The 27,139-nt window shown below is 44.9% G+C and overlaps 2 protein-coding genes across 2 annotated transcripts in view; one reads left to right on the top strand and one right to left on the bottom strand.

Moving 5' to 3' along the window:
* The window catches only part of mipol1 (mirror-image polydactyly 1), a 42,377-nt gene extending 37,921 nt beyond the window's left edge, over positions 1-4,456 (top strand). Inside the window, exons 14-15 of the mRNA XM_040049746.1 lie at positions 1,722-1,895; positions 4,175-4,456. Coding sequence (XP_039905680.1) covers positions 1,722-1,895; positions 4,175-4,241 — 241 coding nt within the window. The 3' untranslated portion in view covers positions 4,242-4,456. The remainder of the gene's footprint in view (positions 1-1,721; positions 1,896-4,174) is intronic.
* A 16,975-nt stretch (positions 4,457-21,431) lies between these two features.
* foxa1 (forkhead box A1) lies at positions 21,432-24,810 on the bottom strand. The gene is made up of 2 exons (XM_040049816.1): positions 24,689-24,810; positions 21,432-22,872 (listed from the first exon to the last, which is right to left on the bottom strand). Exons 1-2 carry the CDS (start codon positions 24,752-24,754, stop codon positions 21,706-21,708), a joined length of 1,233 nt encoding a protein of 410 aa, XP_039905750.1. The 5' UTR covers positions 24,755-24,810; the 3' UTR covers positions 21,432-21,705.
* Positions 24,811-27,139: the final 2,329 nt, after the last annotated feature.

Here is a 27,139-nt window from a genome sequence, read left to right as displayed (position 1 = left end):
GTAAGTAATCTGGACGCTGCAGCTTTAAACAGCTGCGTGCTCCCGCAGACTGCGATCACGATCACTGTCTAGCACAACACCTGGAGCTCAGGAGGCAAAACAATCGCATGAGTGCTGCTGTTTGACTGAGGAAGAATAAAGTAGTTGTGGTAAACAATCGCATGACCAAGATGACAAAGCAACAAGGTGATGTATACCAGTTTATAAATGGTGTTGATGGGCCAGTAAAACCAGAGTCGTGATAAACAATTTATACGCCTGTTTTTCCTCAATAGCTTCACGTTTACTGTGTAAGGACAGCAGCGAGACCTCTCTGCTCAAACAAAACAAAAAAACAGCCCGTTCATGTTGGTGGAACAATGCACCATGTCAACCAATCAAAAAATAATATGGCAACATGACGTTTGTTGTTTAGGAAGAGGAGGAAGATTTAGGAGTGACGGAGAGAGAGAGAGAGAGAGAGTGGAAAAAGAGAGAGCGAGAGTTTCGAGATGTGAGAGATTTGTGACGTTTAGCGTGTTTGGAGTGTGTAGTTAATGTGTTGTCTTGTGTAGTTAGTGTGTAGTGTTGTGGATAGTTTTGTGTTGTGTGTCAGAACAATGAGGCGGCTGCTGTCTCCAGGTAGAAACAGGAGTGACACACCTGCTGCTGTCAGACCTGCAGGTATCAGGCTGTGATGTTCTCCTTTATAGTGGACAGAAATAATTTGTCTTATTAAATGCAGAACAGCTGATTGTTCTGTAAACAGTTTAAGTGGTTAAAAAAAAGGGTAAAAGGTAAATGGCTGCAAATAACTTTGTTTGCAAAACTTGTGCATAGATTTTAAAACTGACAAATATTTGCATTTAAAGTTATGAAATATGATTCAATAAACATGTTTGTGGTTGTTACAGTAAAAAATAACTTTTTCTACTCAGATTTTATGTTTTTTGTCTGATTCTAGATCAATGTTGTTAATACAGTAGTCAGAATGAAAACATGACTGTAAATTCAGACACGTGAGGTTGTGCTGAAAAGGATGAGACCAAACACGGCAAATAAACGGTTTTTAAAGGTGAAATGTGGAGGAAACATCAAAGTGGTTAAAATGGCCAATTATACCCTGGACCTCAGAGGGTTAAACGTTTATTTTAAGTAACACAATAGTTACTTTTCAAGTAATTAAATACCTTTAGAATCTTGTAACTCAGTTACTTTTTTGAAGAAGAACCTAGTAACTATAATTAATTACTTTTTCAAAGTAACTTGGCCAACAGTGCCTCTGACCTGTCTGTTTACCTTTAAGTAACCTAGTCCCACTCAGCACCTATCGATATCCCACCGATCGATTATTTATCAGCTGCTTCGCGCTGACGATCACAGCAGCTTTAAAGCCGTCTGAGGATCAATAATCAATAATAATAATACCTGTTGATGTGCTGCAGCTCACGTCACACCACCGCCTCTGAATCATTTTTATTTAAGTGCTTTTTAAATAAACTGCTGGTCGACGTCTGTTTCCCTCAGTGTTTACAGTTGGATGTGTGAACGTGTGGAAGCTCACTGGTTCTTCATCACTTTTTTACCTGTTAGCCAGTTTGTTTTATTTATTTATTATAAAGAATCGTTTTCATATTTTTAAGTTTCTGAAAATATAAAATAAATATATAATAAACCCATTTTTTCCCAGCATGCACTCTGACTGTCAGTTTAACAGGAACGTCCTCCTCTTCCCCTCTCAGATCTCAGGACTTAGCCCCGCCCTCCCAGCCCTCGTTGCGAGCTGATAGCGTCTCTCCTGAGGCCCCACCCCTGATGGATAAGCTGCAGCAGCTGATGAAGGAGAAGCAGAGCGTGGAGGCGGAGCTTCAGCGCTGCCAGGAGGCAGAGCGAGAGGCCACTGAGCAAGTGCGCAGGTCAGAGCCTTCACTTCCTGTTTGTTGCGTTCTCTGTTCTGATTGGCTGCTGCTGCTGAAGCCATGTATAATATTTTTGTATGTTCTGCTGCAATCGCCATGACAACAGAAACACTCTGATGTCACGCTAAGTCATCAATCAGCTCAGAGTCTACAGGAGAACAGAAAACAGGAGAACCCCCCCCCCCCACCACCACCGTGTGTGACATGCCACCACGTTGGGGGGGGCACACAACATTAGGTACGTGGTCCTAATGTTGTGGCGACTGGTGTTTCGGTTCTGCTCATGAAGCTGCCGCCGTGCCGCAGACGCAGCGCGTCGTTGTGTCTGTATCAGAGTGAATCTGACAGTTCTTCAAATTAATCGAATCTGATTTTTTAAGGTTTGGGAGACGTGAACATCAGTTTTACCCATTTGGTGCATAACAGTAGCTTAATGTTAGAGCACTCCTCCTCTTCATCGCACAGTACTCACACGCTGCTGCTCAGAAGAAGAACAAAAACAAAGGAATGAAACTCGAGAGAATCTGCAGCGTAGCTTCAGCCCAGTTTCAGGTCCAGAGGGCCGATTTTACTGCAGACTGAACCGAGCTTTAAAGACCTGCAACGGCCGAGAGTCTCTGCAGACTGTGGGAGAGGATTTTTATGAAGACAGGAACCAAACTCGGACCTCTGCGGTTCGGCCCGGCAAGCCTGAAGAAGTTTTTCTGCATGAAGATGTCCCTCAGCTCTGACGATGGCGAGGTCTTCTCCTCGAGCGTTCAGAGCCGTGCCCGGCTCATTTCTCATGATTTTAGAAACCGTGTCTCTAAAATCATTCGAAATGATGGGTGGAGACCCCAGTGGTGGCGTTTCATGGTGAGCTGACGGTGTCAATCACGTTTGACGCAGAGGAAAGGTTTACCTAAAGAATGTCCATCAAACAAAATAAACTTTCTTTTGTTTGATGTCGTCACAGAGAACTGTGCGGACAGCCTGCCAGTGGTGAGCTCTGAAACATGGCTTTATGTATTATTAATAATGATTACTGAACTGCCTCGCAGCTGTCAGGAAACATCAGGTGAGCTGCTGTTTGTGGCCCACAGGTGTGACGGGCAGGTACTGAACCCTCAGAGCTTGCTGGGACAGGTCGGCAAGAATGATGACGCTTTCAGGCTCCCGGCGAGTCTCCTTGTTCACATCACAAATAAAAGTTTGTAGGACCCTGAAATCCGCTGCGGTTTAAATTAGCAGCAACATCTGAGTAGCTGTTCTTCAGCCTGAGGAGATTTTATCTCTGCGCTGCTCTTCATCAACAGCAGGAGCACGTGACTCTGAGCCGAGAGCCTGAAACAGGCTGACGATCCGAGCCGATCGATCGGGAAATAACTGTGTCTGAGGGTCAGAGGTCAGACGAGGTCCTAACTCAGCCGTGAGACTCCTAGAGAGAGCCAGATGTTTGATTTCTCCTGACAGATGTTATCCAGGTGCAAACCTTGTCACCTGTTCATTGGCTCACTGATCTCTTGTGCAGGTGATCAATAAGCTGGTTCTCTGGACAGTCCGGTGAGAGCACAGTGACCGATCGGTGAAGTTGCCTCGGAAAGTCTCACAGACTCCGGGAGGCGTTCAAAGACCGGTTAAGCATGTGGGACTAAGGAGATTTGGTGTGATGATTCATATTCAGCAGACGAGGGTGTGCGAGTGTCTGCAGCGAGCCGATGAGGAGAATTAATCCGTCAGATTCCTGCTCCTGCAGGATGGCGCTCCGACGCCGGATAACGTGACTTCTTCTTCTGCTGCGGCGCGGCGGCTCATCAGTTGAAGATGAAGGGATGAGATTCATGATGAAAACAGCTTAAGTCGTCCGTCTGCGTCCCGCACTGTCCTCCTGGGCTCAAACCCGTGGCTTTCCGCTCTAATTTGGCTGCCAGCGGGGGGGCGCATGGCGCTGAAGAGCCTCCCAAGTTTCTGAACAGCGGAGAGGAATATTTGCTCTGGGTGGGGGTGGGGGGTATTACAGAGGGAAGTTTAATTTGATTTAGAGAGAGTGAGAGCGAGCGAGCATCGCCGACTGCCGGAAAGTCATTCAGGTCGCGGCCCCCCCCCCCCCACACACACACACACATTTCATCTTCCTCTCACTTTCCTCATCATTTCCTCCCGTTAGTCAGAGAACTGAGGTCACAGCATCAGAGCAGTGGCCACAGAGGATCACCGCCATCATCATCACCGAGCTCTTACAAACCTCGTCAGAACATCAGAGTTCAGCGTCACTAACGGGAAATCTTTCTCCTCAGGTTGGAGCGTCTGGTCGAGGTGCTGAGGAAGAAAGTTGGAACAGGAAGTGTCCGCGCTGTCATCTGAGCGGCCGGATGTCCTGATCAGTGAAGACAGCAGCAGCTCAGTGACGATGATGATGTTTCCTTCTCGTCGTCTTAGCTTCGGCTCTAAAACCCAAAAAAGCTTCAAACTTTCCGGAATCATGAATGAAATTTTTCCCTCAATCAAACGTTTTTGTTGTTCTGACATTTTAAAATCAATCAAATGTTTTTTGTTGTTTAATAAAACAGTGATGCCGTAACTTCTGTTTCCTGACGGTTTATTGGTCGATTGGTTGATTGTGGAGTTTCAGAGAGCCCCGCCCCTCCCCCAGGGTCTTTAATTGGAGATCAGTGTCTTTTAGTTCTTGTGTTGATTTAAGGTTCTTCTTAAATTCGCCTGTTTTAAACTGAATCTCTGCTCGGTTTCATTTCTGAGGATCACCATGACAACCGCGATGAAGCCACTCTGACTTCGTGTTCCCAAAACTTCTAATTAAAATTTAACTTTGACAAGTTTCCTGGCTCGGTCACACGGCGCCCTGAGCACGCTCTTCTTCTTCTGTCACGCCATCAAGGTTCAAGGTTCTTTTTTGCCCTTTGTGCATAAACCAGCAGTCAAGGGTGAGTGCAGAGAGCTCAGCCACAGTAAGCATGTAGACACTCGCTTTACAAGAGGGCAGGCGGTTTATACACAGGAGTAATTATATCACACTACTTCAGTATTCTGAGCTCTCCTGGCCGAGGAGGCGTTCTGCTCCGCCCCGCACCATCACCCTGCCTCCACCAAACCTGGCACAGTGCAGTCGGACCAGTACCGTTCCTGGCAACCACCAAACCCAGAGTTTGATCGGTCGTCCCAGAGAGCACTGCTCTAGAGTCCAGTGGTGCCGTGCTTTGCTCCACTGTGTGCCTTGCGTTGATGTGAGGCTTGGCTGCAGCTGGTCGCCGTGGAAACCCATTCCGTGAAACTCTGCACGCTGTTTTTGAGCTAATCTGAAGGCCACGTGAAGTTTGGAGGACTGTAGTGATTAACTCTCCAGAAAGTCAAGACCTCTGAGCACCGTGATCCTCAGCCTCTGCTGACCTGCTGATTTCACGTGGCCGAGCACATCGTGCCTGAGCTGCTGTCGTTCCCAGTCACTTTCACTAACTGTGGAATATTTAGCAGTGAGGAGATTTCACGACGGGACTCGCTGCACAGGAGATAGTGTTCCGATACGATCCACCAGTGTAAACTCAGATTGACAGACGTGTGCAGGGATTTGTGTGTCACGTGTGCGTGCTCCGATCCACACACAAACACGTGAGCAGTCTGAGCTCATGTCAAACGATTTTACAAACGTGTACGTGCAAACATGAACAAATACTGAGTTCAGGTTCATGCGTTGGATCGTTTTCACGTTCAAACACTTTCTTGTACGCACCTCACCCAGGAGGCCCTCAGGAGGCATCCTTGTCAGATGCCCGAACCACCTCAGCTGGCTCTATTGTATGTGGAGGAGCAGCGGCTCTACTCTGAGCCCCTCCTGGGTGGATGAACTCCTCACCCCATCTCTAAGGCTACATTCACTCTGCAGGTCTTAATGCTCAATTCCGATTTTTTGATCAAATCCGATTTTTTTGTCTGCTCGTTCACACTACAAATAAAATGCGACAGCAAACGCGCTCTAGTTCAATTCAATTCAATTTTATTTATATAGCGCCAAATCACAACATAAGTCGCCTCAAGGCGCTTCATAGATACAGAGAAAAACCCAACAATCATATGACCCCCTATGAGCAAGCACTTTGGCGACAGTGGGAAGGAAAAACTCCCTTTTAACAGGAAGAAACCTCCGGCAGAACCAGGCTCAGGGAGGGGCGGGGCCATCTGCTGCGACCAGTTGGGGTGAGAGAAGGAAGACAGGATAAAAGACATGCTGTGGAAGAGAGACAGAGGTTAATAACAGATATGATTCAATGCAGAGAGGTCTGTTAATACATAGTGAGTGAGAAAGGTGACTGGAAAGGAAAATCTCATTGCATCATGGGAATCCCCCGGCAGCCTACGTCTATTGCAGCATAACTAAGGGAGGATTCAGGGTCACCTGGTCCAGCCCTAACTATATGCTTTAGCAAAAAGGAAAGTTTGAAGCCTAATCTTAAAAGTAGAGATAGTGTCTGTCTCCCGAATCCAAACTGGAAGCTGGTTCCACAGAAGAGGGGCCTGAAAACTGAAGGCTCTGCCTCCCATTCTACTTTTAAATACTCTAGGAACAACAAGTAGGCCTGCAGAGCGAGAGCGAAGTGCTCTAATAGGGTGATATGGTACTACAAGGTCATTAAGATAAGATGGGGCCTGATTATTTAAGACTTTGTATGTGAGGAGCAGGATTTTGAATTCAATTCTGGATTTAACAGGAAGCCAATGGAGTGAAGCCAAAACAGGAGAAATATGCTCTCTCTTTCTAGTCCCTGTCAGGACTCTTGCTGCAGCATTTTGGATTAGCTGAAGGCTTTTCAGTGAGTTTTTTGGACATCCTGATAATAATGAATTACAGTCGTCCAGCCTGGAAGTAATAAATGCATGAACTAGTTTTTCAGCGTCACTCTGAGACAGGATATTTCTAATTTTAGAGATGTTGCGCAAATGGAAGAACGCAGTCTTACATATTTGTTTAATATGTGCATTGAAGGACATGTCCATCCATCCATTCACTTCCGCTTATCCTTTTCAGGGTCGCGGGGGGCGCTGGAGCCTATCCCAGCTGTCATAGGGCGAGAGGCAGGGTACACCCTGGACAGGTCGCCAGTCTGTTGCAGGGCTAACACACAAGGACAGACAACCATTCACACTCACTCGCACATTCACACCTAGTGACAATTTGGATTATCCAATTAACCTATCCCCACAAGCTGCATGTCTTTGGACGGTGGGAGGAAGCCGGAGTACCCGGAGAGAACCCACGCAAACACAGGGAGAACATGCAAACTCCACACAGAAAGACCCCAGCCTGATGGTGGAATTGAACTCAGGACCTTCTTGCTGTGAGGCAACAGTGCTAACCACCGTGCCACCGTGCTGCCCGGAAGGACATGTCCTGGTCAAAAATGACTCCAAGGTTCCTCACAGCGTTACTGGAGGCCAAGGTAATGCCATCCAGGGTAAGAATCTGGTTAGATACCATATTTCTAAGCTTTTCAGGGCCGAGTACAATAACCTCAGTTTGATCTGAATTAAGAAGCAGAAAGTTAGCGGCCATCCAGGTCTTTATGTCTTTAAGACATTCCTGCAGTTTAACTAATTGGTGTGTGTCATCTGGCTTCATGGACAAATAGAGCTGGGTGTCATCTGCATAGCAGTGAAATTGTATGCTATGTCTTCTAATGATGCTGCCTAAGGGAAGCATGTATAATGTAAACGGAATTGGTCCTAGCACTGAACCCTGTGGAACTCCATAATTAACTTCAGTGTGTGAAGAGGACTCTCCATTTACATGAACAAACTGGAGTCTATTAGATAGATATGATACAAACCACTGCAGTGCAGTACCTGTAATACCTACAGCATGTTCTAATCGCTCTAATAGGATATTATGGTCAACGGTATCGAACGCTGCACTAAGGTCTAGCAGGACAAGCACAGAGATGAGTCCACTGTCAGAGGCCATAAGAAGATCATTTGTAACCTTCACTAAAGCTGTTTCTGTGCTCTAGTGTGAACGCTCAAAGCGGCCGCATGCGCAAAAGAAGACGTCACACACAGCGCGCTCTGTTTAGACCCAGTACAAACAATATTGTTTGACTGATGGCCCTTAATATAAAGACTTCGGACTTTACGTTTCCCAATTTTTGCTTTAAGTTATTTTGTTATTTACATAATAATGTAAATAACCTAATAATGATCCTTAATTCTGTTTTAGAGCAACGGTGCTTCAAAGGATAGTTGCAGATTTCTGTCAGAATCTGCAGATTATGCAGTACAAATAAAATGTTCACGTTTCTCCAACGTTGTCTTCCCAATAGTTGTACTGGACGGACAGGAAGCGTTCGTGATGTCTTCTTCGGCGCTGATAATTGGCGTCTGTCTTGTGTCAGTGACGTAAAAGACAGATTTAATGCGACATGACCATCAAACAGCAGTCACTTTCTAAAACATCGGATATGTATCGGATTCAGTAACACACACAAAAGTGACCCAGATCGGATTTGAAAATATCGGATTTGTGCCGTTCACACTGTCACACCATGATCAGATATGGGTCGCAGAGGGTCACAAAAGTCGGATTGGATGCGCTTTTGCCTGCAGTGTGAACGTAGCCTAAGGAAGAGGCCAGCCACCCTTCGGAGGAAGGCCCCATCGTACCTTGTAGTACCATATCACCCTATTAGAGCACTTCGCTCTCGCTCTGCAGGCCTACTTGTTGTTCCTAGAGTATTTAAAAGTAGAATGGGAGGCAGAGCCTTCAGTTTTCAGACCCCTCTTCTGTGGAAACAGCTTCCAGTTTGGATTCGGGAGACAGACACTATCTCTACTTTTAAGATTAGGCTTCAAACTTTCCTTTTTGCTAAAGCATATAGTTAGGGCTGGACCAGGTGATCCTGAATCCTCCCATGATGCAATGAGATTTTCCTTTCCAGTCACCTTTCGCACTCACTATGTATTAACAGACCTCTCTGCATTGAATTATATCTGTTATTAACCTCTGTCTCTCTTCCACAGCATGTCTTTTATCCTGTCTTCCTTCTCTCACCCCAACCAATCACAGCAGATGGCCCCGCCCCTCCCTGAGCCTGGTTCTGTCAGAGGTTTCTTCCTGTTAAAAGGGAGTTTTTCCTTCCCACTGTCGCCAAAGTGCTTGCTCATAGGGGGTCATATGATTCTTGGGTTTTTCTCTGTATGTATTATTATACGATCTACTGTACAATATAAAGCGCCTCGAGGCGACTGCTGTTGTGATTTGGCGCCATATAAATAACATTGAACTGAGCTCAGTTTTTCTCTTACTGTGCTCATGTTTTCTTTTATTGAGCTAAGGTGCATGAAGCTGTTTGTCAGTCAGACTGGTTCTGTAACTGCAGAGTCCTCGAGCTGACGACCAATCATACATGTGGGAGCGTTTAATAAAAAAGGAGGTTCTGATTTGGACTCAGGACTGAACAGCTGTGGGAGACGAGGCTCTTAGGTGGTCTGCAGACCTGCAGATGAAATCTGACAGCAGGCGATGAAGAACGAGGTAATGAAAAGCTGTTTCCATCAGACCCGCGGCGCTCGTCTTCTGATTGTGATCTTCTGTGTCCGAAGACTTAGAATAGAATAGAATAGAATAATCCTTTAATTGTCCCACAAGGGGAAATTTGGTTGTAACAGCAGCAAGAAAAACACATACAAACAAACAGGACACAGAACAGAAACATACACAATTTTTTTTAACATATTTACATCAAGGACAATAGTTACCAAAAACAGAGTACTGTACAGTTATTAAATTAATAAGCCGCCCGACCGGAGATATCGCTAGCCCCGGGACGTCAGGCTAGCGATTTTGCGAGCCCTGCTGTGTGTTTGTTCCAGATTCTGCTATAATAACAGTAACAATAATAATAATCATCATTTACCTTATTTTACATTTACACTCATGAGTTAATACTTAGTTAACCAAATACACCAAATTTAAACTCATGGTTTAGTTACAGGGGAATGTGCCTGACCCACATGGAGTCCATGCAACTTTGGCTGAGAAGCCCCACACATGCAACATTGTCACTAGTGGTGTCCCATTGATTAATGCCCCACAACAACAGTGACATGTGGAACCTTGCTGTTAAAAAAAATCAGTTTAAATAATAAATAAATTCATTGTTCACTGCAACTCACTCAATACAGTAAACTTCAGCTCCAATAAGAGTGGGTTATCCCACAGCGCTCATCAGAGAGTTGGGGGACAAACTGGTTTCAGTAAACATTGCTCTGTAGCGCCTCCTGAAGGCAGCGGTGAGAGCAGCAGTGTGCCTGGGGCTAATCCACCCCGGGCCGGTTTCCTGCAGGACAACTTTCTGCAGAACTCATCAAAACTTTGGGGTTAGGGCAAGAACGGGGGGGGGGGCTCCTGTAAACGGTGGAAACAGAAAAAGTGAACGTACAGCAAACCCCCCCCCCCCCCACACACACACAGTTGTTTTCATATCTTAGTGAGGACATCGAATAGACATACCCTAACCATCAAAAACAAATTCATAACCATAACCATAGCCTAACCCAGTGGTTCCCAACTTTTTTCGCTGGGCCCCCCTTTGTTTTACAGAAAAATGTTCGCGCGCGCGCACGCACGAACACATCCTCCAACCACACACACCCATATTTTGCTCAATTGCGGTTTATTTCACACCTCAAACATTTAGTAAACAATTAAGCAAATACAAGTAATCTGCAGGTAGTAAGAAAATAAACTACTAACTCGCTGCGTCCGCACCTAAACGGGTAGTTTTGAACACGCAGCTGTGTCGTCCACACGTAAACGGCGTTTCGAATCACCGAAAACGGAGATTTTTTTTAAACTCATTTTTTGCGTTTCCGTGTGGACGAGGAATACAGAGTTCATCACGCAACGTCAAAGGTATGTGCCTTTTTTCACGTCAGCTGTGCACCACGTTATTGCTTACATGAGAGGAATTGCAGAATAGCAGATAAACAGTATTTTGTCTCTGTCTGCAGGTTTTACAGCTTACATAAACACACAGTTACTGTCCCTCCATTTACAAAGGCAGAGGCGTCACGCTGTGATTATTTTACTGTAGTTGTTTTTTTATGTGTAATAATATTCAACATTGCATCAATACATTTTTCAAAAAATGCCTCTCTGTGCAAAATGGGTTTAAAAACATAAACAGCTGTGGGATCCTGTTTGTCTGTGATTTAGACAGAGGGAACAAATCGTGGCAGGATCAGCCTGATGTTATTTGTAACCTGCTGTAACTTTACTGTATAAAGAGCTAAATGTCAGGAGTAGTTAGTCATTACAACAAGTGTTTGTGAACTAAAAATCAAGAATGTGGGATCCTGTTTGTCCGTGATTTGAACAGCCCAGCGCTGCTCCTGACCAGTGTTGGTCAAGCTACTTGAAAAAAGTAATCAGTAACTAATTACTGATTACTTCCCCAAAAAAGTAATCCCGTTACTTTACTGATTACTTATTTTCAAAAGTAATTAATTACTTAGTTACTTAGTTACTTTTTAAAAACATGATTTACAACCTGAATAGGTGATAAAGCGATAGATCTTTCAGCCCAATTCTACTTTTTCTACATAATCCATCATACAAAATGTAATCAAATGGAAAAGTCTCTTTTTAAAACTTGTTTTATTAGTTTTAATCTTTTAACTTTATGCATCAAGCAAAATTTAAATTATATGTAACATTCTCTGACTGGAAGAAATTTGTTTAACATTTAAACCTAATTTCTACACATTCCAGCACATAATTTTTTTTGTGTTTACACTCAGTCTTTCAAATAAATGCAAGTAAAACACAGCAGAAAATAAATAAAATCAAAGACTAGCGGTCCTGTTGCTCTATTTTCACCTGTAAAGCAGGAGTTGGGTAGGCGGAGGTTTACCCTGGTGCAGGTGTGCCGCAGCGGTCAGTGGAAGAATCCGCGAGTTTCTCTGTGAGTTTCCCATTACGTGGTAGCTACTCGGTGCTTGCTTGGAAGTTTAGGGGGTTTTTTCGCTGTAAAAAGAAGTTTTCTTCCCACGCACAACGGACGCTAATGTTTTTGTCACTTTTTATGGAATCAAACTCAAAGTAAGGTCAGTACTTCCACGCTTTAAACGCTGCACGCTCATACTCTCTCCCGCACTGATATATGATCCATTGTTGATCTGCACACAGCTGTTGTCACGAACGTCGCACTCGCTTACGTCACTGTCATGAGACATTCTCGCAAAACGCAGTAACGCAGTAACGCTGCGTTCCTACGGGAAAGTAACGGTAATCTAATTACCGTTTTTGCAATAGTAATCCCTTACTTTACTCGTTACTTGAAAAAAGTAATCAGATTACTGGGCAGTAACTCGTAACACGTTACTGCCCATCTCTGCTCCTGACGCAGGGAAAACCAATCATGCAGGGAGACCTACCTCAGCACTTGTGCAGGTGAAGCCAAAGGGAAGATTTGCTTCACCATATTTTCTAGTCTTTGTCTTAGAATGAAGTTGGTTTGGAAACATATTCAGCGATGCTTCATCTCCTGCTTTGCGTTTGTGTGGGCGTCCCGTGCTAGCAGTGTCCAAGCGTTGTTTTTTTTCCCTTTTCAGGCCGTGCCCCCCCCCCTACAATGGCTCTGCGCCCCCCTACGGGGCGGGCCCCACACTGTAACCCTGACACTGAACTGAAGCATTTTGTCCCCATAGGTGCTGATGGTCCCCACAAGTATAGTATAATTTTAAGTTTTGGTCCTCACAAAGATATGTAAACGTGGTACACACAAATGTGAGTCTGTAAGTCTTACAGACTGACATTACTCTGCCTGTGTCAGGGCACCTGATCCTTAGGGTGGACAACTGTTTAGGGTTTAAGCCACAGAGACGCGGTGTTTAGAGGAAAAAGCGTTTCAGCTGGCACGTACGGGATCACTGAGGGTTTTCACTCAGGCAGCACTTGTCCTTCTCTCCTGGATAAACACATTTACTCAGGGCCTTCTGGATGTGATGTTCTCCTGCTTCCCTGGCCGCTGTCTCTGTGGGGGCTGTGATCCGCTGGATGTTTAGTGTATGAGCCTGTCAGACAAACCTGCCGTCTGAGGGACCCGTGAAGGACCAGTCTGTAATTTTATTCACACAAATCCAACTGATCCTTTTGTAAATAAAGTTTAAAGAGACAAATGTTCTTTTCTGTAAACGAGGAAACTACTTTGATGCAGCGGTTTCCAGTCAGTGGGTCATGACCCTCAGAGGGTTGCTGGATGAATCCAAGGGGCCTGGGAAGAAGAGAAGATCATTCATGATATTTACCTTAACGTGTGTGATTAAAATCAAGTTTCATGGAAGAAAAGTGGAAATAATTTGGGACAAATTAAAAAAGAGCTTTAAACTTTGGCAAAAAGATCCATGACCCCAATCTGACCTCGGAGATGACGACAAAATAGAAATAACAGAAATAATTGTTGATTTTAAATCGTAAGACATGTTCAGACTGAAGTGAGTCAGACAAACTTTAATACAGACATGGAGATACGGGGTTCCCACCTGACAGCAGTGTGTGGGGTGGAGGCCCCCCCTCCCACCACTGCCTGGTTACCACAGTGACAGGAGACCACTCGTGGTCGTCTTGGGTGGTTTTAATCCGTCGGCCGTTAATCTGCTTGTTCTGAAGAAAGACTCAGTTTGTTGGAGCTCCAACTTCTGACGCCACCCGGGAGAGAGAGAGAGGGTGTGGGTGTGGGTGTGCATGTGTGTGAAAAAATGTAATTTTACTACTTTACTACTTGTGGGGAACAACAGTCCCATCCCCACAAGTTTGAAGGGATTATTAAAATGTAGTTTTAGTGTCAGGTTTACAGTTAGGTTAAGGTTGGGTTATGGTTATGTTTAGGCAGGGTTAGGCATTCAGTTTTGATGGTTAGGGGAAGCAGCTCGGGAAAGGGTTATGTCAATTTCCTATGTCCTCACTAAGACATGAAACGTGTGTGTGTGGTCTCGATCTCTCTCATCTCGTGTTAACTCGGTTCTCTGAGGTCCACCTCCCACAGAGAATCCTGCTCTCTGATTGGCTGTTGGCTCTCTAAACTCCCTTCCTGTTTGTGCGGCAAGTAGAAGTTGGGCGTGTGCTGCAGTTGAACTCGTCAGTAAAGTTTTGATTAGAAGCCTAGTCATCTCTGTGCTGATGCAGAGACTCTGGGTGGATGTGACTGATCAAAGTGTTTGTAGGTGAGGGTGTGGTTACAGCAGGGTGGAAGCACTCCACAGCGCTCTAGCTCAAGGACTGCAGTTCACATACCGTTAGCCAAACGCCACACAGAGACCCTCTCACTCGGAGAAACCAATCACAGAGCTCCAGGTGAAGCCATCACAGGTGTGCAGCAGAGAAGCACCAAACCTGCAGTTCCTCCTCCGTCCAGCAGAGGCTTCACTACTGAGTCGGTCTAGAGCAGGGGTGTCCAACTCCAGGCCTCAAGGGCCGGTGTCCTGCAGGTTTTAGATGTGTCCTTGATCCAACACAGCTGATTTAAATGGCTAAATGACCTCCTCAACATGTCTTGCAGTTCTCCAGAGGCCTGGTAATGAACGAGTCATGTGATTCAGGTGTGTTGACCCTGGGTGATATCTAAAACCTGCAGGACACCGGCCCTCGAGGCCTGAAGTTGCCCACCCCTGGTCTAGAGGGTGAAGCGCAGACATTGTGACGTTATGTCTGCATCGCACACACACCTGCTGATCTGGAGGATCCAATCAAAATCCTTGATTTCAGCCCCTAAACCTGGAGCAGAGACTGGTTGGATGTTTGGGAACGGTAACCTCAGAGCAGCCATGCTATTGGTCAAATAAATGAAAATGCTCCAGCAGCACAAAGCCACAGCCACCTGGAAGTCTAAAAAGCCACGCCCCAACTGCAGATTTTGGGTTCGACTTTCCACCCTGCAGTTTTCTGATTGGTGGGTACTGTTTTAGGAAGATTTCTGTCAGCCAGTCAGGAACAAGCACAAAATGTCTGTGACTTCCTGCATCAACATGCACCTCTGAAGCGGCCTGCAGCTCTGCTGCAGCAACATGGTGATGCAACGATGAGCTGATGCACCTCTTCTTTCAGAATAAAAGCAGACGAGCCCGTTGCCACAGGTGCTTCTGTCTGTGATTGGCTCTGAGCTGGACCCCCCACCGCACACCTCTGCAACCGCCTTACATCCAACTGTGCTGGTTGCAGCAACTTGTGATCAGCCAGTTTCCGTGTGGTGAGACTGTGGACGCCGTCTCTGCATCAGTCGTGTCACTGATCAAATTTATTGATCTAATATAACTGTCCAATCACTGAAATCATCAGTTCACCACTGATCGATCAATAACCAATCAATAGTTGGTTGCTGCTGGCCTGATGATCCACAACCATGTTCATGTTGTTATGTTTAGTTTATGGCGGTTGGGCCTCGGCCCCCTCTCACTGACTCGCGAGCAGTTTGAAGTTTTTACACGATCAATAACAGCTCGATCAGCTGAGTGTTTGAATATTCCAATCAGTGACAGAGATTACTGTATTGATTGATCAGAGGAAGCTGATCTCATGTTTCAGCAGCTGAAACTTTGCTGCTCAGTGATCCGGTTTGAGCTGAACGACCATGAAATCTCTGCCAATTACCCCGCGCCTCCTCCCCCTCCCTCCATCATCTGTAACCCCCCCGCAGGACCACCAACCTCCCGGCTGATCCATATTAGGCCCTCAAAGCTCTAATAAACTTCCTCCGTATCGTTTTAATGGAGAGGCAGCTGCTCTCTCTCTCCCCGCTTTGATCGCCCTCGCCTCCTTTCTTCTTCTATGGTTTTGGAGGGGATTTCTTTGCTCTTTTCGTGGCCCGGCACAATTGTGTTATTGGAGATAATTAATTCTAATCCCCATCAAAAGGCATTAGTGGCCCCGGGGCCCCTGTTCGCGCTTTTCTAGCGGGCGAATGAAAGGCAAGGGGAAGAAAAGGGCCGAAGGCCGCCGCATTGTGGCCGCCATCTCCCTCCATAAGGCGTGAGTGGAGAGAAAAGGAGCGAGAGCTTTAGAGAAATGAGGCCGGGGGCCTCAGGGCCGGGCCCGCCGCCGCCGGAGGGCCCCCCTCCACCCTGCCGAGAACATATGGCCCGTATTACAGCGAGGATTCCGCTCCATCAGGAGACGCGACGGCCTCAGTCTTCACCTCCATCATCACCTCCTCCCACAGTCCTCGGCCAGAGTCGCATCAGCTAAGCGGACAGTCCGAGGATCAGCCCGAGAAAATAAAAGCCCCGACATCTGACCTCTGAAAAATAAACTTTTACTGTGAAATACCTGCAGAAGACCCACTAGTATTTCATTTCATTTAATGTAATTTTACTGCTTATTTTGCATCATCATGATTATTATTATAAATCTTTGTTTAGTGTTTTATTGTGTTTGATTCTCGGGGATGAATACCGATGTTCAGTCTGAATGTTTGCTGTGTCGCCTCAGAGACGACACTCGCCGTTTTCATGTTTGAAATCAAGAGTTTTCAACGTGTTGTTTAAACTCACACATGCTTGGAACATGTTTAAAATCATTAATATTCACGTCACAGTCAGAGGACAGCTGCTCGCGTTTGTTTAAAGATTTATTGCCGATAATCGTTCAGTTTGAAACGATCAGCAGGACGACTTTTGCTCATAATTTTTGATTTATGCCACAAACACGGAAAAAACAAACAAACGTTCACACGACGTTTACACATCATCCTGCTGAGGATGTTCAACATGATCGATAATCAATAATCACGTGTTATAAACTGATGGTGCACGTTTGATTGATCAAATTAATTTTATTAAGTCCAGAAAAAAAGGATTCAAGATAATTGTTATTGATTATTTTGGCCTAAAGAATTCATGATCAATGATTTTTGAATCAAAGGTCTTTGATTTATTTATTTCTGAATAAATCAGATTCTGAGCTCATCCATCAGGTAACTGATCAATAATTAATATTTGATGTGTGACCGCCAGCTTTTAATCTTAAAAAGGTTTCACTTTTAATGTTTCATCACATAAAAATGAACTCGTTTTTAATTTATCTTTTCAAACTCTTATGTTTGATCCCCACGCAGCATGTGCGTGTTTTATTCCAGGTAACACACGTTAATTTAAACGGTTTGTGTTTCTGTCTCATCTCTCTTCATTCTCTCACCGCCTTTGTTTCCTTTCTTGTTTCTGTAAATCACTGTGTTAACACAACAGCTCCTGTCCACTGCACGACAGGGACCTGACACAAGGACCGGTCCTGGTTTTAGGTCAGGTCTCTGCGTACAGGTGTGTGTGTGTGTGTGTGTGTTAACGAACATATAAACTGGTCTACAGTCAGCTCTGATCCTCCACAATAAAAGTCTGTGTTAAATCATGACACATGAAGGTCAGTGTTTGAAAAACGGCAGCAAATGAAATGCCCCCCCCCCCCCACACACACACACACACACACACACACACACACACAGAGCGCTGTTCTTCATATCAGAAGTCAGACTTTTCTGATGCTCAAAAACAAAGAAACAATCAAAGAGCTCCACTGTAAACAAGCTCAAATCATTTAATTGCTTTGATTTGTTTGTGGATTAAAAATAAAAACTGAATAAAAATAAGATAAATTCTCTGTCACCATTTTGAATTTTGTTTTACTTTCAACATAAATGTTTTTCATTATTTTTAGAAGTTTTATTTTGAAAGACGTGCGTCCTCCTCTCTGTGTTTTTATTTCTTGTTTTTATTTATTCCTACTTTTCATTTCTAATTTCTTACGTTTATTGTTTCGTCGTTTGTTTGTTTGTCCTTCCGAAGCGGCCTTCGGCTCCTCTCGGCCCAGCTCGACTGTCCGGGCTCTGTGCGCGTCTCCGCTGCGGGTTCATGTCTGCGGATAATTGGCGGGTAATTCCGGGATCACTGGAGACATTTTGCGGCAAAAAGGGGAAAAAGCTTGAGATCAAAGTGAAATCTGTCGGCTCGTGTTCAGGTTCACGGCCCGCAAACAGCCGCGAAATCCGCACCGCGAGACCGCGGGAGGCGGACCGAGGCCGGCCTGAGCCCGAGACACGAGCCGAGCGGAGCCGAAACACCGGGGGCACAACAATAATAACACATAAAGAAACTAAAACAAAGCGGTGAAAATAAACCGGGAATAAAACCAAAATTAAAAAATAAATAAAGGAGAATTAAATAAAAATAATTAAAGAAACACAAACACGGCGACAGAAAGACGTGAAGATAAAATCAACAAACAAATAAACAATAAAAAACATTAAAACTGTAAATGAAACAAAAACAGGACAAAATAAAAGAAACGAAATATAAAAACGGAAAAAATAATAAATCAGCTGTTTCCGGTGTTTACACTAAAAACAAACAAACAAACAAAAACGCGGTCACAGAGACGCCTGGAGATACGAGCTTTCTGTCCACCAGAACTAACAAAAAAATAAAATAAAACAAATACACATTTTATTTTAATCGTTTATTTTATGTATCTATTTATTTGATTGTACTTTTTCAGTGAGTCTTGAAGAATCACAGCGAGTGACGGACGAGTTTTCGAGTCACTCGTGCTCTTTGTTTTTGCTGAAATTGACGATTATTGGAAACAATTTTCTCGATTAAATGAAATCAAAGAGACAAAATTAAAACCAGTAAAAATCAGATCGTTCTTCTCAATGTTCTCAATGAAAATGTTCTTTTGTCCTCAGCTTATCGAAGATAAATGAATTTACTGATACTTGATCGATCAGTTCTGATTATTCTGCTGTTATCAGCTGACTGCTGCATGTGATTGATTAGTCATAAGTGATCAGTAATTTTGTTCTCCTGATAAATAAATTAGTTCTCTGAGCGAGATACGTGGTTTTCACAGGGCAGCAGAGACATTTATTGATCGGTTATCAGCTGATTCCAACATCGGTCTGTTTGTTTTGTAATCAGTAACGTAAATGGTCGATAAATGAAACACGTCTGAATCGATCAACAATCAATAACCCGATCAGCCTGCAGCGTTCCATGTTTTTATTTGAAAATGACAGAATAAGTTAAAACATGCATCAAAACCAACGAAGGACAAACTCACAACGAGGACGCGACAGAAGGAGAAGAAGAAGACCTCCCACTTCATTCATGCACATGGTAATAATCAATAATTAATAATTGTGATGGGTTAAATACACAGACAGGAAGTGATGTTGCTTCTACACACAGAGTCACCGATCGATCAGATCATCGATCGACTGATTGGAGGATGAACCCAACGCTCGATCCGTTGTTGATTATTGAGTCTCTCTGCTTCCTGTTTATGTGTCAGAGGTCATGTGAAGTCATGCTCTGCTGCAGGTGCTGTCAAGTGGTTAAACTCGCGAGCAGGAAGTGACCGGCACACCTCAGCGACAGAACGCCACGCCCTTCATCCCAGGCTGTGATGTTACAACTGCTCTCCTCACAGTCTGGCATGGAGGGCACCGCTGGCAGACTTCCTGCGGCCTCGTGTCTCCGGTCACGTCGGGGGGAGCGCTAAAACACAGGTCAGGCCAAGAAAGAGCTACAGAGCATGCTCAGAAGCAGGAAGTGCTCCAACACTCCACGCTCCTATTTTGAAGCTTCTTGCAATGAACTAATTTTGAAAGTTTAACTCCAGTTTGAAACTAAGTGAAAGACGATGAACTGGCAATGAATTAAAATTTAATAAAGGTTATTCCACCCCAAACACACCTTTAAATAACAATAATGATGAGTTATGATGTAATTCAGGTTTATGTGGTTAGTTTGTGATTGGATAAAATGGATCAGGTGCTTTTCTGCCAGTCACGTGACTCAGGTGCTTTAACCCTGTGAGAAGAAGTTTACTGTCATTAACGATTCTTTTTTTTCATTCAGCTCGAACTCGTTTGATTTTATATCTGAAAATCATAACCGGTTTGAGTTACACTGAATACTAACAGTAATCAGAGTAAAAATACTCTCTAATTATTGATATATATCATCGGGTTTGTTTCTTGTTTCTGTCGAGCTTGTTTTAAAGTGCTGCTGTTGTTTGGTTTTTAAAATAGTTCCTCAAACGTAAAAAGAAAAGCAGCAAACATTTTTCAGTGAAAAACATAAATCATCAAATCACTGATCGATCGTCTCAGCTGCACGTCTATAAATTGTTAGATCAATAAAAAAAAAGTTCCAGTAACAAACTGCAGCAGCATATAAACGTCTGAAGTTTGTCAAGTAAAAGTACTCAGAATGAAGTTACTTGAGTAAAAGTACTGAAACCCTGAAAGCAGCTTCAGCCTCACCTGTGTGTGAATGCTGAGTGTTGTGTCAATGTTGTGTGACCCTCACTCTGGTTCTGCGATCTCGAAGTTTCAGCTTCACAGGAAGTCAAATGAACTTGTTTGCATTCGATTTGAAAATCAGACATGTCCTCGTGCTGTTCCTGCTCCGTGACCCTGTTAAGATGAATCTTTCTTTTAAAACAGAAGCTGCTGTATCAGGACATTTATTTATCTTTATAAACTTTTAATGACTACAAATATTTTAATTTTCTCTGTTAGTAACAGCTACGTCAGAGTACTTTAACTTCAATATTCTGAACACTTTTCCTGACTGAGTGCTTCCTCCAGCCCAAACGGCGGCGAGGAACGTGTGGTGAGAATGGCAGAGCGGGACTGTTTTTGGGGTGAAATGATCCTTTAAATGAAAAGCCTTTCATCTGAGCGGCAGGTTCTCATGCTGGGCCGCGCGACCCTGCCAGAGGTCAGCAGAGGAGCAGACAAGGTCGTGGGAGAAATAAATCCTGATCAGAAAGACGAGTCCTGATCATCAATGTGTTTGTAAACATCTGCAGTGTGACCTTTGACCTTGCTCTAAGCAGGACTCCAAACCACTGTGGCTCAACCTGCGGCTCATGGCCCTCTGAGGGACACCAACAGTTTCACAGATGCCTGAGCCGAAAGAGCCATGCTCGGTCACACTTGAGGGTGAAAGGTCAATGTTAATGTGTGCTGCTGGCCAGGATCTCAGAGACAGCAGAGAGTTCTGACCGAGTCCTTAAAGAACCGAGTCTCTGACCTGGATCAGAGAAACCTAAAGGTCTTCACACTTTAAACTTACAGAACTGTTTGGTGTTTTATAAGTTAGCTAATGCAGCTTTACCTGCAACAGCCACTGATTCAAACCACACGTCTGTGTGTTAAATTCACTGATATTTGAATGGAGTTTGGTCACAACTCATGCTACATGCAGACTAATGTTAAACTAGCCGCAGTACCCACACTAACTGCGGATATTCATGCTTACATACAGAGCTTGTCTTGGATTTGCCTACATGAAAACTAACATTAAATTACTTAAAACTTGAATGAAGTTTGGTATGGCTTTGCCTACATGCAGACTGACATTGCTGAAGGGAGTCTGGTTACACCGGTGGGAACTGAGTATTGAACGGGTCCGATGACACTGGTTTTGCAGTACTGGGTTTCTCTGTGTCCCCAACCAAAGCAGGATCAGACTCAGAACCAGGACTCCCAGGCTCCACCTCCTAGCAGAACCCTGTGGTTTACCTTCCAGGGTTCTTCAGGTGGATCACAATCTGGACTCTGGTTCAAGTCTGACCCGGTTGTTGTTTTTGTACCTCAGATCATTTGTGACTCGTGTGTAAAAGCAGATCACAGACCTGGGGTCAGTCTCATCATGTCTGTTGGCGTCCCGGTTCGGTCACAGTGCAGGAGTTCAGAAGTCCGTCTCAGTCCAACAGGATGTCTATGACAGCTGCATGCAGAGAGTCCAGCAGGAGGCGCAGCAGCTACTATGAGGTGTTGAGGAGTGGTCTGGGGTAGACCCCTTGGTAGTAGGAAGCCTCCAGCGGCTCCATGGTCCTCCCCCCGAGGCCGGACCCCACCCCGGTGTTGTAGGAGGAATACTGCAGGGCCTCGTAGGCCTTCAGGTCCAGTTTGTGCTGCTGCTCCGAGGACGACATCAGGTTGTTGATGGAGAACGGGTGGTTGAAGGAGTAGTGCGGGTCTCCTTTGATATGGAGCTGCGACTCGTGAGCCATGGAGTGGGGGGGCAGTGACAGCGAGGAAAGGAGCTGGGCACTGGACACCTTCAGGTCGGATGGCCCGCCCACGCCTCCCCGCAGGTCCAGCCCGGGGGGCGAAGCAGCCTGGCTGGAGGAGGGCAGCGAGGAGTCTAGGAGTCCTGGAGTTTTGAGAGCATCCCCTGTGGGAGACGCAGCCCCGCCTCCGCTGCTGCCCACCTGCTCTTTCCTGCCGTCTGACTTGGTCGACATCTTCTTCTCGCACTTGAACCTCTTCTGGCGACGTAGGTAGCAGCCGTTCTCAAACATGTTCCCGGAGTCCGGGTGCAGGGTCCAGTACGAGCCCTTCCCCGGTTTGTCCGGCGAGCGCGACACTTTCACGAAGCAGTCGTTGAAGGACAGCGAGTGGCGGATGGAGTTCTGCCAACGCTGCTGGTTCTGTCGGTAGTATGGGAACAGGTCCATGATCCACTGGTAGATTTCGCTTAGCGTCAGCATCTTACTGGGCGCCTGCTGGATCGCCATGGTGATGAGGGAGATGTAGGAGTATGGTGGCTTGGCATGTGGGTAACTCCGTCTGAACGCTTTGTTGTCCCGGGCTCGGTTTAGTCCGCCTCCGCCATACGCCATGCCGGGACTCATGCTGGGGCTCATGGGGCCGTACGGGTTTAGGCCCATCGAGGCCTGCTGGGCCGACACCGAACCCATCCCGGATGGGCTCAAGGCCCCGCCCATCGATGCCACTCCCCCACCCAGCCCCGTCATGGCCGCCGGAGCAGAGCTCGCCATTGCTCCTACGGGGGCAGGGCTGAGACCAGTGCCGCTATAGGACATGTTGAAGGAACCTGACGTGGTCCCAGTGCTCGACATGTAGCCGGACATGGAGCCCATCCCCAGACCAGAACCCATCCCAGCGCTGGCCATTGGGGAGTACACCTGCAGAGAGAGACCAGAACCAGTCAGAACCAGGACCAAGACGCTGACCAATCGGACTAAATACAGAAAAGTTTGAAACCAGAACCAGGTCTAAGACCCAGTTTGTTCTGTTGGACTGTCCTTTTGCAGTGCCCCCTGCTGGTTGTTTGCCTGTAAAAATGTGAAACTTGATTAAGTCTCCTCAGATTTTATTCCAGAATCATGTGGACAGTCAGGTCTGCAGAGGAGGGTTAAGCCTGGTCCAGAGATCTTAGCCCAGGACCGGAGGAGGAGGAAGACCGGGTCGCCGACCAAAGGAAAAGTCAGCGGCGCGATGCCCAGCTCCTCCAATCTTGAAGTGTATGTGTGTGAGCGCTCAGTAAGAAATAAAGAGCAGTCCATTAATGATACATGCCTGGGAACCTGGTTTAAAAACCATTTAAAGAACGTTTTCTGTGTATTTGATGAACAGTTTGAAGTGACAGGATCTGATTTTCATTCTTAAAGCGTCCTATTATTGATAACAATGATGATACTTTATACTTGTATGTAGGGTCCGAGTTTCTCCTCCACATTCACATTTTAAAAGTTTTAATTAGCTGAGGAGAACTAATTTAATTTAATTTAATTTTTTTATTTTGCAGTTTATTTTGAGATTATTAAACTTTATTGTTTCTGACTGAGGCTCGGTCAGCAGCGGCCTCCTGCTCTTTGTTCCAACTTCAGTTTGATTTTCATTTTCAGATTTTTTATTATACGGGTTTAAAATAAATAAATTAAAAAAATAAAAATAAAACCACAGCTTCGTTTTTCCCATTAAATAAAATGATTGATTATCAGTTTATTATCGGAAGATTTTCATCCTCATTCAGAATCTAATTTAAAATATTCATGATTTTTTTTTTGTTCTGGTTTATTTTGATTGTTTATTTTGATTGTTTTTCTTGACGGAGTAACGATTAAATAAAGTTAAAATAAATCAGTTTATTTAAACTTTCACGTCGTGAAGGTGAAATAAACGCAGTTTGTTTAGATTTCACTGAAACATTAAAAACGTTACTGCTGTCTGTGATTATTATTGTTTATATTTCTTTAATATAATTGTGACTTTCTGCGGTGAAACAGAACTGAGATAATTAAAAATGAAACGGATGAAATGAATCAATGATTAAATAAAAGTTTTCACATCAGAGAGATTAACAAATAGTTTCTGTTACAATCCTTGGAAAATTAACTCGGGTTTATCCGGTAATAGCGGCTCTTCTTCTTATTATTATTATTATTATTATTATTATTATTATTATTTCCGATAATCAGTGATCAATACCCGCAGCGAAGGAGCGGATTCGTGTCTGCGCCAGAGTCAGTTTGAAAAAGACCCGATTTTAGAGTCTCAGCTTCTTTGTTCTGATTTTCTCTGAAACTCTGAAACTTTTTTTTATCTTTGTTATTTTAATTTGAATAAAATCGCCGCAGATTTTTTTTCTGTTATATTAAGTGTATTTATTTAATATTAAATATTATAGAGTTAATATAAGATATATTATCCGGAACCAAACGCTCTGATTTTGCTGCTCGTGTTTGAAGAAAGATTTAAAGCTGATTAAACAGATTTTTAAATCTCTCGCTTTCTCTCTGATAAAGTTCATTTTTACTTGCTTTGGATTTTCTGATAAATAAAAGATAAATAAAAAAACACAGTTTTAAAACCAAACCGGAACCCGAACTTTAACCGGAGAACTTTCGCGCAGTTTTCCCGTTAAACGCTTTAATCCGGCCGGGCTCTTATCCCGGCTCTTGGCCCGGGTCTAACGCCGTGGGCGCGGCAGTGACCGACCTCCTCGCTGTAGTATCCGCTCCAGTCCGGAGCTTCGTGGCCTTCCATCTTCACCGTGCCCAGCATGTCGGGAGCCCGCGGCCGGATCGCGGATCCTGCAGGTCCCGCTCCGGGTCTCCTGGCCTCCCGGTCCTGTTCCCGTCTGAGTGTCTGCGCGCTGCTCCAGGTGGAAGCGTGCCGTGCCGAGCCGAGAGTTAGTGAGGAGGAGGAGGAGGTGATGGTGACCTGCGGACTGATGTGAGCCTCCTCCTCCTCCCCGTGCAGGTCCGGCCCTCCGCTGCTCCCCCCCCCCTCCTCCTCCAGTCATTCCTCCACTCAGCCTCCACCTGCGGCTTCACCGAACCGGAGCCGGGCCCGTTTCTTTATAAACTTTTGAAAATGTTTGATTTTTGTTTTTGTTTAAACTCCCCATATAATAAAAACTAAATATTATATATTTTTTTAACATTTTAAAAATATTTCAATAGACAAACATAAAAGTGCACGTGCCGCGCATACAAAGGTCCGTCTAAAAAGGATTTTTCGCTCCATTTCTGCTGAAGACTGATATTAAATCACCTGTCCAGGATTATTTCAAAACGTCATGAAATAATCCTGCACACGCGGATTAAGGTGAAAGATTCATTATTTCTCATTATCCTCAAAACACAGTTCGAGTTTTATTTAATGCCGTCTCAGGCTTTCACACTTCTGTACAAACGTCCCTTTAAAAACAGTTTTTAGTCTCACATTGAACACCTCGTTAAAGAGTTCACATTGTGTCTAAATAAAAGAGGCATCGTCCTTCACAATAAGAGTTTCAATTATAGTCAAACCCTAAAAAATAAGCACGAGCTTTTAATGTGAAAAACCATAGGAGCTGATTGGGTTTCTTGAAGGCAGGCTTGCTGTTTAAAGTTTAATAAGCACAAATCATCTTTAACGTGTTTGAAATGCAGGAAACACATCAGTGTTAAACAGCTGGTTTGTGGCTTCATGAAGCTCCAGATGTTTCAGCACTGATGGTCTGACTGCACTCAGGTCAGTGAATGAGACCTGCACACGCACAGAGGCAGACCCACAGCAAAGCCCTAAAAAGGACTTCTCCTCCATACAAAAGAGACCCGACAGCCACAAAGAAACATATTCATGGTGATTATTATTATTATTATTATTAATATTATTATTATTATTATTATTATTATTATACTGGCTGGTCCCAGATCAGCCTCTGCTCCAGCTGACGGCCCGGTATGGAGCTTTAATGAGTGAGCGCAGCGGCAGATTATCGGACTGGATTAAGAGGACGAGCTGCTGGATTTAAGGACACTTACACCAAACACTGAGCGGAGACACAGAGGGGGAGGCCCGGGAGGACACCTCCTCACTGAGGTGCAGCTAAGGTGAGGATGGAAGTCCAGGTAAGACCCTCAGACCTGTGCAGCACCTGTTTGTATGGAAGAGCCAGATTTTGTGATGCTTTCAGAGCCGCTAAGCACAGATGAAACGTTCCAGAGGTGAAAGCACACCTTTAACTTCTGATAGAAACTGCACCCAGATGTTACCCCACTGCAGGGGTCAGGGGTCACAGTCTGCAGGTAAACCTGACTTCAGGTGTGATAATCAGGACAGGTGAGAGCGGGTCTCCTTTTACCTGCATTTAGAGACCAGATCATCTTCGTGTGTGCGTCCCGCAGGGTCAGAGCAAGTTCATGCAGTAGCAGACGGGGTCATGTGACTCACGCAGTACCTGCTCCTCCTCCTACCTGCCGGCGTGGCTGTGTGAACTGTGAACACACCTGTGTGACATGAGGTATGAATATTTCATGCAGAGAATTTTCAGCCTCTGATGTCACGCTGCACCTTTCGCTCCTGTTTCCAGTTTTTTATTCACTCCTGCCTTGTGTTTCACATGGCGCCGATGACAGCGTGGAGATCGGCGCCGAGGAGGCTTCGTTGTGACTCACGAGGCTGTAAATCTCACTAAAAGCTCCTCACTAACTCACCTGTCACCTGCACGCCTACGCACAGACACAGCGGCTCCAGGAGCGGCGGAGCCAAAGACCCGGACCTCACCGCTTTGTGGGACCCACTGAGGAGGACGAGGGTCTCCAGCTTCATCTTCATATCACGCTAACACCAAACATCCACCAATCAAAAGACTGCTGTAGACCACACACATTAACAGTAAGTGTGTGTGTGTGTGTGTGTGTGTGTTTATTACTGTGTGTGTGTGTGTTGCTGTGTGTGTGTGTGTTACTGTGTTTGTGTTACTGTGTGTGTGTGTTTGTGTTACTGTGTGTGTGTGTGTGTGTGTTACTGTGTGTGTGTGTTTGTGTGTGTGTGTGTGTGTTACAGTGTGTGTGTGTGTGTGTTACTTTGTGTTACTGTGTGTGTGTGTGTGTGTGTGTGTGTGTTACTGTGTGTGCGTGTGTGTTTGTGTTACTGTGTGTGTGTGTGTTACTGTGTGTG

The sequence above is a fragment of the Simochromis diagramma genome, unplaced genomic scaffold (genome assembly GCF_900408965.1).
Source record: "Simochromis diagramma unplaced genomic scaffold, fSimDia1.1 OVJJ01000456.1, whole genome shotgun sequence".
NCBI classification, from domain to species: Eukaryota; Metazoa; Chordata; class Actinopteri; order Cichliformes; family Cichlidae; genus Simochromis; species Simochromis diagramma.
Note: the sequence above shows the minus strand (reverse complement) of the source record. Positions and strands in the feature narration are given on the sequence as shown.

Bases quoted from the DNA above. Each gene is read 5' to 3' on its own strand.
- foxa1 (XM_040049816.1), bottom strand. From the start codon at position 24,754: ATGCTGGGCACGGTGAAGATGGAAGGCCACGAAGCTCCGGACTGGAGC. The intron at 22,873-24,688 runs GTCGGTCACTGC...CTCTCTCTGCAG, and splicing joins GCGGATACTACAGCGAGGAG to GTGTACTCCCCAATGGCCAG.